Below are 15,393 nucleotides of genomic sequence, written 5' to 3'. Positions count from 1 at the left end.
TGAACATGAAGTTAAGCCTGTGATGTTTGCCTCTGTGTTGAATATTCAGACTTCTGCTTGTGTTTCTGGCCAAATAATACAATATAGCAACTATTTGCATGTGTTAGGCATTGTAAGTAATCAAGAAATAATCTGACGTGTAGAGACAGTATGCTTTCTATTTCTTTTCTTTTTTGTGTGTGCTGGCCCTAGAGCTTGAACTCAGGGCCTGAGCACTTTCCCAGAACATCTTTTGCTCAAAGTTAACGCTCCCTCGTTTGGATCACAGTTCTACTTCCAGCTTTTTGGTTGTTAATTGGAGATAGGAGTCTCACAGACTCTCCTGCCTGGGATGACTTCAAACTGAAGAGATCTCAGCCTCCTGAGTAGCTAGGATTACGGGTGTTAGCCACGGGCACCCAGCTAGGATATGCTTTTGGTGTATGTGCTGGTACTGGAGTTTGATCTCAGGGTCTCAAGCTTTCCTTTGGCTTTTTGGTCAAGGCTGGTACTCTACTACTTGTACCACAGCTCCACTTAGGGCTTTTAGCTGATTAATTTGAGAAATGAGAGTTTCTTGGATTTGTCTGCCAACACTGGCTTTAAACTGTGATCAAATCTTAGCCTCCTAAATAGCTAGGATTATAAGCATGAGCCACCAGGATCTGACTCAAAAGGATAGGGTTTTGCAAGGGACTTTAGTATCCATGGATTTTGCTACCCTGGAAGGTCCTGAAGGTGATTCCTGTAGATACCAACAAAGGTTCGCATAACCTAGAGGCAGACTGTGGTCAAAAGCAATGGCAACCAAAGAGCTCTTGAAAAAGAAGCTGTGGTGACAGGTTGGGGTGAAAGCCAACTCCAAGAAAAAGAAGCCCGAGGCAGGCCTTGGTGATTCTCACTCAACACACCAGGGAGCCAATGCTCAACATGGTGTTGAGTGGCAAAACCCTATGCTGGACTCCACTCAGGTCCTGTGCCAGCTCTCTGAGCTGAACTGCCTCCATTCCTTCTTGGAATCTCAGGAATGCTCTTTGCAGAATCTGAATATAAATCTAATGTTTAAATGTCATTTGTCTGCTATGCCTTTGGTCAGGACCAACTACAAAGCATTCCATCACTCACCAGGTACTTACTGAGCACCTGCAGTACCACAGGCATTGTTCTCCATGAGAGCCCATGGCAGACCAACATCGACTCACATCCTCCCTGATATTATAGTGGATAAAGAAATCAGGTGAAATAGATGTAGCTTGTTAGATGGTGACAGTGGTTGGAAGGAAAACAAAGCAGAGAGGGGACACTGGTGACTTCCAAGACCCAAGAGACGTGCAGGAACTCACCTGCAGATGCCGCGTGCAGAGCAGGCAGAGAGAGGGGCCTGACGTGAGAGAAGAGGATCTTGCTGAATGCAGAGGAGAAATATGTGGATAAAGAACAGATGTCACAGAGCTGGCCACCTTCACATGACCTTGTAGATCCTAGTAAGGACTTCAGCTTGTGAGCCACAGTGGAATTTGCTTCAGATAGCTTTACGCAGAGGAATGAAATCAAGGAATCCACTATTGTGAAGCCTTAGCCAAAGTACAGCCATTTTGAACTCAGACTCCATTTTGAGAGAAGGCCTCTACTGACAATATGAACTCAGGTTCCTGGAGAAACTCCAGAATGTCCCAATAACGTTCTACCCTGTAACTCCAATAGCAACTGCCAGTCAGAAAATAACAGGAAGGTACCTAAAGCTCCAGATGTTGCCTAAGATAGTATTGCTAACATTCTTGCGGTTTAGCCCACATATGCTAGCCAATAAGATTGTGATAAGACTTGCTTGCTAGATGTTAACCAATCATGTAGTTGCTAAACTGGAAATCCCCTAAGCCTAACTTTGTAACCTATAAAAAGCTTGCTGAATGGGGGGTCATGGCTCTCAGCTCTGATCCGCTGCGTTGGTGACGGTTGTGAGTCCAGGCTCCAGCTTGCAATAAACGACTCTCGTGTGCTTGCATCAGAATCAGCTCCTTGGTGGTCTCTGGAGATCCACAACATAGGATAACACTATCTTTCCTATACAGAATTATTCTAGCTATTGCAGATTGTGGGACCAAAGTGGGGCACCATTGAGAAGGTTATTATAAAACTCCAGACAAGAGATGGCTTTGTAGAAGGACCTACTTCATGAGGATGGGTGTGAGCTGTGAGGGAAGGAGAGGACACTTGCTTGATATGAGGAAGGCTAGGAGCAAAGGGTGAAGATGGGTCAGATTTGGACATGTTAGTTTGGAATACATGAAAAGCATTCCAAACATACTTCATCCCTGGAGAGGTCAGGTTGGGAACTGGTTATGTGGATTTGGAGTTAGGTAAGAGATACAGCTAGAGATGCAGCCTTGAGAATGATCTTCACTTAGATGCTGTTTAAATCCATGAGCTGTGCCAAGCCTTGGTCGCTCATACCCATAGTCCTAGATACTCAGCAAGCCTGAGATCTAAGGATCATGGTATACGGCCAGCCCAGGCAGAAAAGTCCATGGGACTCTAATCTCCACTTAGCCAGCAAAATTGGAAGTGGTGGAATGGCTCAAGTGGTAGAAGGCTAGCTTTGAGCAAAAAAGAAAAAGAAAAGGCAAAAGTGCCAGGTTCCAAGCTCAAGCTCTAGTACTGGCACACACACACACACACACACACACACACACACACACACACAAATTCATAAGATGACTACTACTGGGCACTGGTGGCTCACACCTGTAATCCTAGCTGCTGTGGAGGCTGAGATTTGAGGATCATAGTTCAAAGCTAGCTTAGGCAAGAAAGTCTTCAAGACTCTTCTCTCCAATAAAAGCAGATATGGCTCAAGTAATAGTGCTAGCCTTGAGCAAAAGAAGCTCAGGGACAGTGTCCAGGCCCTGAGTTCAAGTGCCAGGGACCAGCAAAAAAAACAAAAAAGAAAGAAAAGATAACTAGAGTATGTTTTGATGAAAAGGACTGAGCCCTCTACCACTTGGATAATCAGAGATTTGCAGCATATGAAGGAACAAAAATAAAAGTGGGAAATAAACTAATAAACTGTGATGTGATGCTGGCCAACTGAACAAAAAAATGTGTTTTTGTTTGTCTTTACCTGTCCTGCACCTGGGCACCATCCCTGAGCTTTATGCTCAAGGCTGGCACTCTACCATTTGAGTCACAGCTCAGGGTGCGGGGTAGTTTGAAGGCTGGGCTGGCTTCAAACTGCAATCATCAGATCTCAACCTTCTTAGTAGCTATGATTACAGGCATGAGCCACCAACAATCAGCTGGAAAAAAAAATAGCTTAAGAGAGAGAATAAACCAGCTGTGAGTGGTAGCCCATGCCTTTAATCTTAGCATTCAAGATACTGAGCCAGGAAGGTCAAGAGTTCAAGGCCAAACCACTACTGCTATCTACTTGGAAGGCAGAAAAAGGAAAGATCACAGTTCCAGGTAGAGTGAGACCCTGTATCAGAGGGGGGGGGGGGGGGAGAGAGAACCAGAGTCTATTGTGTCTCGTGCTGCTGAGGGATTGAATAGGACAAAGATGGAGAACTGGTCCCTGGATATCGCATGGTTTCTGTAACTCTCCCCTGCCTTATGGTGAAATGTCTTGTTCTCACTTCACCCCCAGGTTGTAGCCGATACCAACATAAGTGCCATAGCCACTCAGCTTGAAAACATGTCTACAGGCTACCACCTAGGCTCCCCCAGTGCCAACCATCCGGAAGACACAGAGTGAGTATTGTAGATGCAGAGTGCCTCCTATGTGTATGGGCCACATTCCTGACTTTTTCCAGATTTTCAAGTGCGCCCTCTACAGGAGAGGAGAAGAAATGTCCCATTCTCAGAGAAAGTCCAAGAAGGCAAGAGCATGGCCTTCTTCGTTCTTCACCAGACTCTGGTCCCAGCCTAGGAGCTCTTCACAGACCATGTTACAGTGTGCACCTATGGTGTGTATCACTGTGACACAAACAGTACCGCCTTCCCTAAGTAGCTGCAGATTTTCAGCCCAGGTGCACTCTGCTTTATTGTGCCAGCCACCATGTTTCTTTGATTCGCTAAGCCAAAAATCTTGTTCTGAAGTCTTACTGTCATGCTTGCTGACATCTTCATTATAGCCAATCATTGCAGTCAAGGTTGTTCATAAAAGCAATATGTTGAAAACTAGCACGTATGACTTATTTAAAGCTAGTAACTCCCCAGGCCCTGTTCTTAGAGATTTTGAATAAGCAGTCTCCAGGAGAGTCATTAATCTCACTATAAGTCTGTCTACTATGAATAGGCAGAGGAGCTAGACTTTGAGAAGTGTTGCCTAAGTAGTTACTGTTAAGTATCTCCAGTTTCTGGTCACTAGTAGATGCTCAATAAATGCTTGTTGACTGGTCTAACTAGTTCATGTAAGGAGCTCATGTTCACAGCTATTCCCATTTCCTGGTAGTTTATCAAGTTCTGTCTTGGAATTTATTTTTCTTGAGGAAAGGATATTAAGTTCACTCTATGTTTTTTCTCATGCCATTAAAATATGTCAAAACTGCAAATATATAGTATTTCCAAGGTAAGATGGCACTCAAAAAAAAAATCAAGCCAGTCCTGGTGGTGCATGTCTATAATCTCAGAACTTGGGGGGCTTGAGGCAGGAGGATCACAATTTTGAGGCTAGTCTGGGCTTCATAGAAAGACCTACTTCACCCTGGTGCTAGTGGCTCATGCCTGTAATCCTAGCTACTCAGGAGACTATCTGAGATAGAAATTCAAAGCCAGCCCAGACAGGAAAGTCTGTGAGACTCTTATCTCCAATAAACTACTCAGAAAAGTCTGAAAGTGGTGCTGTGGCTCAAGGGGTAGATTGCTGGCCTTGAGCAGAAGAAGCTCAGGGACAGTGCCCAAACCCTGAGTTCAAGCCCCAGGACTGGCACCAAAAAAAAAGGCCTACATAAAGGAAAAATAGAGGAGAGAAGATTATCAGGACCTTAATAGAAAAATAATGTGTTGTTGGTGCTGGTAGCTCATGCCTGTAATCCTAGCCACTCAAGAGGCTGAGATCTGAGGATCTCAGTACCAAGCCAGCCTGGACAGGAAAGTCTGTGAGGCTCTTAACTCCAATTAAGCACCCAAAAATGCAAAAGTGGCTGGGCATTGGTAGCTCATATCTGTAATTCTAACTGCTCAAGAGACTTAGGGATCTGGAGCATCGCAATTCTAAATCAGCCCAGGCAGGAAAGTCTAAGACTCATCTCCAATAAACAAACCACTTCCACATACATACCCCAAAAAAGCACCCAAGTGGAAGAGTGCTAGTCTTGAGCAAGTGCTAACAACTTGAGAAAAAACAGCTCAAGAGTAGAGTGCTAGCCTTGAGCAAGAAAAGCTCAGGGACTGGGCCCAGGCCTGAGTGCAAGCACCAGGAAAGGCAGCAAAAAAAAAAAAAAGTGCCACATTAGTGCAGCAGGTAGTGTCAATCTCAAAACGTTCCTCTACCCTCATGACTTTCCATCAGATGACTCGATCTATATGCATGCCAGGGCTGGGAGAACTGAGCTTCATTAAGTTTTATCCTTGGGACAATCAATAATACTTGGGGATAAGAAAGTGATACCAGCTAAATTGAGATTAGGTTACTTGAACCTACATTGATAATTTAATTTTTAGCCATGTTATTTCTGAGAGAGAAGACTTCCACACTGGATAAAGTTTTGAAAAAATCTCAATTTCTACATTTGAAACAGATTTTCTTTATCTACTTGGCTTCCCCTGGGTTTTTCTCTTCCCCATTGGTGTTTGTACTGATTTTCAGAGTCATGATCCTGATTTTGTGACCTGCACACAGGGATTGGTAGCTAAGATTTAGGTAAGTGTTAGAAAATGTCTTAGCAGATAGGATTGATGGAGTTGGTGATCATGTAGAAAAGAAAGATGGTTAAGTAATTACAATATGATATTGGAAATGCTGGACGTGTAGATCAAACACAGTGAACAGAAGATGGGGCTCATCCTCTCAAGGAAGTCAAGAGAGACCCCATCAGCACTGACTGCCGCCTTAGGAGGGGGTAGCAGACATAGCCAGGGTGCTTAGGCAGGAAAGAGACAGCGATTTCCTGAGCCATCAAGGCTGACCTTGTCTGTTGTAGACACAGAGCCGTCTGAAGAGTGCACTCCAACCACTCAGGTGTGATACATCTCTGTGGCCATTTCCCTGAGGAGGCCCAGGCAGAAGGATGGAGAGGTCCCAGCTAACCTGGGCTATGTAGAAAGACCTGTCTCGTTAAAAAAAAAAAAAAAAAAAAAAAAGCCAGGCACCAGTGGCTCACACCTGTGATCCTAGCTACTCAGGAGGCTGAGATCTGAGGATCGTGGTTCAAAGCCAGTGGGGCAGGAAAGTCCGTGAGACTCTTATCTCCACTAACCATCAGAAAATGGGAAGTAATGTTGTGGCTGAAGTGGTAGAGTGCTTGTCTTGAGCTGAAGAGCTCAGGGACAGTGCCCAGGCTCAGAGTTCAAGCTCTACAATCAACAACAACAACAAAATCTGGACACTGGTGGCCCTTGTCTATAATTCTAAGGTTCACAGCCAGCCCAGGCAATGAAGTCCTTGTGACTCTTTAATTAACCTGGAAAAGAAAAGAGGAAGCAGAGGTATAGCTCAACTGCTAAGTACCAACTGTGAGCGGAAAAAGCCAAAAAAGCATATAAAGTCCTGAGTTCAAACCCTAGTACAGGCTGAATAAAAGGACAAAATTAAAAGAGTTTAAAAAACTTGGTATAAGCTGGGCACTAGGGGCTCACACCTAGCTACTCAGGAGGCTAAGATCTGAGGATTGTGATTAAAGCCAGCCCAGGCAAGAAAGTCCATCTTTGATTAACCACCAGAAAACTGGAAGTGGAACTGTGGTTCAAAGTAGTAGAGCACTAGCCTTGAACAAAAAAGTCTCAAGAACAGTGCCAGGTCCTGAGTTCAAGATCCATGACTGACAAAAAAAAAAAAGGTATAGAGAAAACAGTGCTTTGACAACTTCAGCATCATGACTCTTAAGTAGAAAGTAAGTCAATTTTATTCAAGAGAAACCCCTCAAGTATCAAGAATATTGGCATGACTTGGGAAATTCATAAATAAGATGACACTAGATTGCTCACAGAGAGTTTAATTCTGTGAACAGATCTTCACAGCTTTCGGCAGTGTGAAAGTCTCTCTCAAGTCTGTGTTCTTCCATTGTGTGAAATTCCCTCTCGATATCTATTCTGGAATGAAACAGCATGCATTGTGCTTTCAGAACACCTCCACCTAAGATGATTACTTTGGAGAAAGGCTCTGAAGGATTGGGGTTTAGTATTGTAGGGGGTTATGGAAGTCCGCATGGAGACCTGCCCATTTATGTCAAGACTATATTTGCAAAGGTATTTTTTCCTCTTTACTATACTTTTTTTTTAATGAAAACTAGGTGAGTCTTTTTTAAGTGCTTTGTCTTGCTTTATGTTGGATTATAGCTAGATGTCTATATGTCTGCTTATTTTCTTTGAATGTGGTAGGAAACCCCCACCACAGTGAATGAAGTCCTTGTATACTGTCCATTAGCAGAAGCCAGTGCTCACAGATTTTAAGAGTGTGCTTTGTTCTATCAAGCCAGACAGTGGTATAATCCAAGATACTGAGGCTGAGACCTGAAGCTCAAGGTTTGTAGCCAGTCTGGACAGACAAATCTAATTAACCAGTTTTAAAAAATCCAGACATAGAGGTGTGGCTCAAGTAGTAAAGCACCAGCCTAGGGGAAGGGAAATGGGGAGCTAAGTAAGAACATGAAGCACTAGCATAAAAGATGGTGGGGGTGTGTGGAGGGGAGATGAGGAAAAAAGAAAGGAAGGAAGAGACGGGAGAGAGGGAGGGAGAGGAAAAAAGAACTGGGCACAGTGGTTCATGCCCATAATCCTAGCTACTCAGGAGGCTGAAATCTGAGGATCACAGTTCAAAGCCAGCCTGGGCAGGAAAATAAGTGAGACCCTTATCTCCAATTAACCACTTAAAAACTGGTAGTGGCAATGTGACTTAAAATGGTAGAGCACTAGCTTTGAACATAAAAGCTCAGAGGTAGTACCCAGGCCCTGACTTCAAGCCCCATGACCAACAAAAAACAGGAAGAAAAGCTACAAGATGAAGCTGAGCACTGATTTTTAAAATTGCCTAAAAATTTGTAAATATGTATCTGGGCACCACTGGTTCAAGCCTATAATTCTAGCTACTCAGGAGGCTGAGATCTGAGGATTGCAGTTGGAAGCCAGCCCAAGCAGGAAAATAAGTGAGACTCTTTTTTTTTGGGGGGGGGTCCGGTCGTGGGGCCTGAACTCTGGGCCTAGGTGCTGTCCCTCAGCTCTTCAGCTCAAGGCAAGCTCTCTACCACTTGAGCCACAGTGCCACTTCCGGCTTTTTTCTTTTTGCTTATGTGGTGCTGAGGAATCTAACCCAGGGCCTCATGCATGCAAGCCAAGCGCTCTACCACTGAGCCACCTTCCCAGCCCATAAGTAAGACTCTTATCTCCAATTAACCACTGAAAACACGTCTAAAGATGAGAAGTCTTACCTTGCCCATGTAATTGTAAACCCCTGTATGGTATTTTCACAATTAAAAAAAAAAAAAGATGAGCCGGGCGCTGGTGGCTCACGCCTGTAATCCTAGCTACTCAGGAGGCTGAGATCTGAGGATCGCGGTTCAAAGCCAGCCCGGGCAGGAGAGACCGTGAGACTCCTATCTCCAATAAACCACCAGAAAACCAGAGGTGGCACCTTAGCTCAAGTGGTAGAGCGCTCGCCTTGAGCTGAAGAGCTGAGGGACAGTGCCCAGGCCCAGAGTTCAAGCCCCACAACCAACAAAAAAAAAAGATGAGAAGTCTTGAATTTAACTCATTAATTCATTAAGAAGAAAAAGAAAAGGCATAATGGGGCATGCTTATAATTCCAGTACTTAACACCTTAAGTGAGGGAAGAGGAGGAGTTCAAAGCCAGACAAGGCTCCCTAGCAAGATCCTTCTCAGAACAAATAACAAAAAGATGAAAGGTCTAATGCAAATAGTAATAATGGAGTTTAAGATGTAATTGAATGACTTTTTAAATCTGTTATAGTAAACAAGTATATCTGCATACTTAAGGTTTCTATAAAGAATCAACAATCCAAAAACTAGCAGATGAAAATTATTTAATGGTGAAGTCTTCCTAAAATGAATTCTGAAACTGAGCTAAGTAGTCTCTCTTAGGAATTTTGAAGATCTGGGTAATATAGTTGTTTATTGTTCATGTTTCCTTGACATGAGGCATGTGCTTTTATTTGCGTATTTATTTTGGTACTGGGGCTTGAACTCAGGGCCTCATATTCTCACAAAGCTTGTTCACTCGGGCTGGGAAGGTGGCTCAGTGGTAGAGCGCTTGCCTTGCATGCCTGAGGCCCTGGGTTAGATTCCTCAGCACCACATAAGCAAAAAGAAAAAAAAGCCGGAAGTGGCACTGTGGCTCAAGTGGCAGAATGCTAGCCTTGAGCTGAAGAGCTGAGGGACAGCGCTCAGGCCCAGAGTTCAGGCCCCACGACTGGACCCAAAAAAAAAAAAAAAAAAAGCTTGTTCACTCAAGGTTGGCACTCTGCCCCTTGAGCCATACCTTCACTTCCAGTGTTTTGCTGGTTAATTGGAGATAAGGGTCTCGCAGATTTGACTGCCCAGGATGGCAGTAGGTAGGATTGCAGGCATGAGCCACTAGTGCTGTATACAATATATTTTAGTAATTTTGTGCATGAAACCATTTTTCATAGTGTAGAACTTTCAGTGCACATGGGGTGTCATGTTCCTAGTATTATGACCCCAGTTAGAGGACTTCTGGTTTTGTTTTGTTTTGTTTTTTGGTTGGTCATGGGCTTGAACTCCGGGCCTGGGCATTGTCCCTCAGCTCTTCAGCTCAAGGCTAGCACTCTACCACTTGAGCCACAGTGCCACTTCCGGTTTTCTGGTGGTTAATTGGAGATAAAAGTCTCACAGGGACTTTGCTGCCTGGGCTGGCTTTGAACCGAGATCCTCAGATCTAGCCTCCTGAGTAGCCAAGATTATAGGTGTGAGCCACCAGTGCTCGGCGACTTCTAGTTTTTGTTTTGGGATATCCAACCCAGGGAATCCTATGTGCTAGGTGAAATCTACCTCTGAGCTATACCTGCAGCCCCTAACTGGGATTTTAATGGTTACCCCAAAAGATGGGGGAGAAACTGCCTACAAATTGTTTTTATAGCCCTTTTCTGTCCTTACTAGTCCAAAGCATTTCTATTTATAACATGACCGTTTTAAATGCTGAGCTTTAGAATGAGAAAAATCCATGTTTCACTTGCTTTATACTACTTTGAGGAGCATGTGTGTCTGAGTGTATAATAAAATGTGACTCGGCCAGGACCCTGTGTCTATCGTCTATAATCCTAGCTACTCAGGAGGGTAAGATCTCAAGATCACATTTTGAAGCCAGCCCAGTCAGGAAAGCCCATGAGACTCTTGTGTCCAATTAAGCACCAAAATCTAGAAGTGGAGCTATGGCTCAAATGGAAGAGAGCTAGCCTTGAGGAAGAGAAAGGAGAGGAAAAAAAAAAAGTTCAGGGATAGCACTTAGGCCCTGAGTTCAGCCCCAGGACTAGATGAAGTAGAAGCTTGTAACTAGATGAGAGATGAGAACATCAGAGGTGTTCCATTGTTAGGTCTGTAGCAGCCTTGTCCATACAGAATTCTCAGAGCACACAATTCATCCAGTAAAAGGCCACATCTACTTTTGACAGATGACTATGCCAAGAGCTTTACAATCCACTGCAAATCTTATATAATGATGGCACTGGCAATAAGACTGACACCAGATTCCATTCTGCTTTCATTTTACTTTGCATTTCCATGAAATGGCATAATATGACATCCCATCTCATTTAATACTGAGTTCCATTTAAAGAGATGTGTCAGGACATCCTACTAGTAGATTGTTTACATGGTTCATAGTTGTAGTTTGAAGTATTCAACCATTGTTATTCAAACAGCATATCCTACTTGTTTCTTAATTTAAAACATTGCCTTAAAAATTGTAATCATGTAGCTGGGTACAGGTGGCTTGTGCCTGCAATCCTAGCTGCTTAGGAAATTGAGATCTGAGGATCATGGTTCAAAGCCAGCCCAGTTAGAAAAGTCTCCACCAGAAAAGTGGAAGTGGTGCTGTGGCTCAAAGTGGTAGAGCATTAGCCTTGAAAACAAAAGCTCAGAGACAGCACCCAGGCCTGGTGACAAACAACAACAACAAGAAGAAAATTTATAGTTGTGTAGTGTTTGTGTGTGTGTGTGTGTGTGTGTGTGTGTGTGTGTGTGTGTGTGTGTGTGTGTGTGTGTGTGTACTGATCCTGAGGCTTGTACTCAGGTCTGGGCACTGTCCCTTAGCTGTTTTGCTCAAGGTTAGCACTCTAGCACTTGAACCACAACTCCACTGACAGCTTTTTGGTAGTTAATTGGAGATGAGTCTCATGGACTTTCCTGCCCAGGCTGGCTTTGACCTCAATCCTCAGATCTCAGCCTCCTGCATTGCTAAGATTATAGGCTTGAACCACTGGCAATTGTGTAGCTTTTAAAGTTAGTCTTTTAATATGCACATAGATGCAAGTTCATTGGTTTTAATATTATTTTAACCTAACATGCTTCACCCTGGATTAAACTGGAGTGTTTTTTGTTTGTAGGGCGCAGCAGCAGATGATGGCCGATTAAAGCGAGGTGATCAAATTTTAGCTGTTAATGGGGAGACCCTAGAAGGTGTTACGCATGAGCAAGCTGTCTCCATTCTAAAACACCAGAGAGGGACTGTCACCTTAACTGTGCTGTCCTGAGCACAGGTCCTCATCATGGCACAAGGTAGATGCCATGGGCAGAATACCCATTAGAAGATGAAACGCCACCACAGTTCAAATTGACCATGCTCCTCTCCTCCCTTCCTCTGGACTCAGGGGAGGTGGCTGAGGTTGCCCGTGAATTTCCCAAATCAACAACCATCCACCTGGTTTCCCAACTTCCAGCACTTCTTGGTGAGATCCACTCCCAAATCTTGAGTGAGCCTTACTTGATTTGCACTTCTCATCCATGTTCACCAACTAACGTTCAGAACTGTAACTGCATTTGCTGGGACCGGCGTTAACTGCTCTTATTCCTTCCACCCCAAGCCTTGTTCACAGAGAGCTTGAATGGCAAGCTCCCATGACATCCGATGAACAGGAACAAACGTTGAGCAACGTGTCGTTTCATTCATGATTCTTCTTATGCTAATTGTCTCCTCAAATAAGCCAGAAAGCACTAAGAGTGTTGCCACAATAAGTTACCCATCTTTTAAGGGAAGGTTACTCTCTTCTGTATATGACTTCTAGTGAAATAAGTCTCAAATTCATTTCCCTGGAGAGACCTTCATCCATTCATGATTTTGATGAGTCAGTATGCAGACTATAATCTCCAAAAATTTCTGAAAAGCTCTCTGATTGTTTATTGAGCTACAGAAGTTCATTCTACCAAGAAAATGCACCTTCTTTTTTGACTGTAACAATGAGCCTCCATGTTCTGCATCTTAACCATGCTCGTTTATATTGCATCTGAGGAGTTCGTGCTGAGTTAATGATATCTGATGTGCCCAAGTCAGTTCCGCTTCTCAAGTCTTCCGACAAGGAAATGCAAGTCCTGACTCCCATCTGCGGCCATTCGCCAGATGAGCCCTGGCTTTGTGCAAAGGATGGTAACATGCTTGATTGCCCCTTTTGTATCTCTCAGGCAGCAACACAGACCTCAGGAACAACAGAGAATGAGTTGCTTAGCTGGAATGCAACTAAGCCTAGGAATCACCAATGAAAGTGCTTGGTTTGTAGTTCCCAGTTGTCAGGGAGCTTCCCATTGGCTGAAGTTTGATGCATGCTAAAAAGCAACTGGAGCAGAAACAAAATACCTTGTTGATGATGAGTATCAGCAGGAAAAGCAGGGAGATGCTTGTAAACGAAAGATATTGTGTCTTCTACTAAAACAGCACCACAAAGGATAAGTACCTGGGTCACTAATTGGCAGAAGTCATCATTATTGAACAAGGCTGCAAATTGTTTAGAGTAATTGCCATCATTCAATGAGCTCTAATTTAAAAATATTCTTTAATAAGCATTGGTTTTAATTGAGAATTGTCTCTGAGTAGATGTAATCACAAAAGTGCATTAACTCTTGTTGGAATATCTTTTGGCTATTCCAAAGTCTAGAGTGCGTAAATTTTGTGTGGAAAATGTGTGTCATGATTGGTATTGAGTTTTTTAAGATTACACACAGGTTTTTTTTTTTTAATTTTTGGAATTTCTAACACATCCAAGTTCTGTGGTCTCACCAGGGTCTCATCCGCCTCAGAATGCTCTGTGGTCATTGTATATACAGGAACACCTCAGGCAACAAAGATTAAATGAAGCCCAAACAAAACTTGGAAAATGCACCTTAAAACATGTGTATGTGTACTACTTTTAACTTGTGATTCTGCTTAATTTTGATGTAATGGCCATTGAAAAATACACAGTTTGAAATAACATTTTGTTGTTTTGTTTCTTTATATATAATCACACCTACTCGGGAGGCTGAGGTCACACCCCTCAGAAACACTTCTTTCTTTCTTCCCACCCAGCCGCTGTCCAAAAGCTCCCCACTTACACCCCCCACTAGTGATACGCTGCTTTGAACAGACACTAGGTCAGGCTCATTTGTGTGCGACTTCTATCCAGTGTGGTTTCCAAATACTATATTTCTTGCTGTGCACCAGTGGCTCACCCCTGTAATCCTAGCTACTTGGGAGGCTGAGATCTGAGGATCATGGCTTGAAGCCAACCCAGGCTGGAAAATCTGTGAGACTCTTATCTCCAATCACTACCAAAAAGCCAGAAGTGGAGCTGTGGCTCAAGCAGTAGAAAGATAGCCTTGAGCACGCAGGTCCTGAGTTCAAGCCTCAGGACTGGCACCAAAAATAAATAAATAATTAGTATATTTCCTATCCTTTACTGGTTTTTACATTTACTAGTAGACTTTGTTGTTGTTTGTTTGTTTTACTTGCTTAGTTAATTTTTTTATTGTTTTTAAAAAAAATTAGAGGGGTTTTGTTTTGTTTATGTGGTACTGAGGAATCAAACCTGGGTCTTCATGGATGCTAGGCAGGTACTCTACCACTAAGCTATATTCCCATCCCTTTGGTTTTTTTCTTCTTTTTTTTTTTTGTATGCTGTTTTTGTTGTCGTGGTTTTTGGTTTTGGTATAAGGTATTGGGATGGAACTCAGTTTCATGTATGCTAGACCAGTGTTCCACTGAAGTGAACTCCCAGACTGGATGTTTTTATACCAGAATGCCCCCCTCTCCCCTCCCTTCCTTTTTTTCTCTCTCATTATATTTATTTCATTTTTGTGCCAGAACTGGGGCTTTAACTCACGACCTAACGCTCTTGCTTGGCTTCTTGCTCAAGGCTCATACTCTACTACTTAAGCCACAACTCTACTTCCAGCTTATGGGTGGTTAAGTGGAGAGAAGAATCTGAATTTAGGCCAGGTGCTGGGGGCTCAAGCCTGAAATCTTAGCTACTCAGGCTAAGATCTGAGGATCACATTTCGAAGCCAGTGTGGGCCAGGAAAGTTCATAAGACTCTTATCTCCAAAAAACTACTCAGAAAAGCTGGAAGTGGTAGAACACTAGCCTGAGCACAAAGAGGCTCGGGGACAGTGCCCAGGCCTTGAGTTCAAGTACCAGAACCACAAAAAAAGAAAAGAAAAAGTATAGGTAGTCGGCAAAACTTTTAGTCTAAAAAGCCATCTTGCTGCTGGACACTGGTGTCTCACACCTATAATCCTATTTAAGAGACAGATCTGGGCTGGGAATGTTGCTTAATGGTAGAGTGCTTGCCTAGCATGTATGAAGCCTTAGGTTCGATTCCTCAATAGCACATTAACAGGAAAAGCTGGAAGTGGTGCTGTGGCTCAAGTGGTAGAGTGCTAACCTTGAGCAAAAGAAGCTCAGGGACAGTGCCCAGGCCCTGAGTTCAAGCCCCAGTACTGGCACAAAAAAAGAGAGAGTCTGAGATCTGAGGATTATAGTTCAAAGCCAGCCTGGGCAGGAAAGTCCATGAGACCATTATCTCCAATTAGCCACCAAAAAAAACTGGAAGTGGCGCTGTGGTTGAACTGGTAGAGCACTAGTCTTGAAAGCACAAGGACAGCTAAGTTCAAGCCCCAGGATCAGTACACACACACCATCTTGCTTTTAGGCTTCTGTTGGGATTTGGGACAGTGGGGAGGGGGGCTGGTATGTTCATAAATTTTGTGGTGGTCTGCTATTCTAATACATAAGCTATTGCTATCTGAAAGTCACCAAGC

At 43.5% G+C, this 15,393-nt stretch overlaps 1 protein-coding gene across 1 annotated transcript in view; it reads left to right on the top strand.

Moving 5' to 3' along the window:
• The window catches only part of Inadl (InaD-like (Drosophila)), a 291,743-nt gene extending 278,173 nt beyond the window's left edge, over positions 1 to 13,570 (top strand). Inside the window, exons 41-43 of the mRNA XM_013022201.1 lie at positions 3,623 to 3,726; positions 7,260 to 7,383; positions 11,712 to 13,570. Coding sequence (XP_012877655.1) covers positions 3,623 to 3,726; positions 7,260 to 7,383; positions 11,712 to 11,858 — 375 coding nt within the window. The 3' untranslated portion in view covers positions 11,859 to 13,570. The remainder of the gene's footprint in view (positions 1 to 3,622; positions 3,727 to 7,259; positions 7,384 to 11,711) is intronic.
• Positions 13,571 to 15,393: the final 1,823 nt, after the last annotated feature.

The sequence above is a fragment of the Dipodomys ordii genome, unplaced genomic scaffold (assembly GCF_000151885.1).
Source record: "Dipodomys ordii isolate 6190 unplaced genomic scaffold, Dord_2.0 Scaffold61, whole genome shotgun sequence".
NCBI classification, from domain to species: domain Eukaryota; kingdom Metazoa; phylum Chordata; class Mammalia; order Rodentia; family Heteromyidae; genus Dipodomys; species Dipodomys ordii.
The sequence above is the reverse complement of the archived record's forward strand: the minus strand, read 5'-3'. Positions and strand labels throughout refer to the sequence as shown.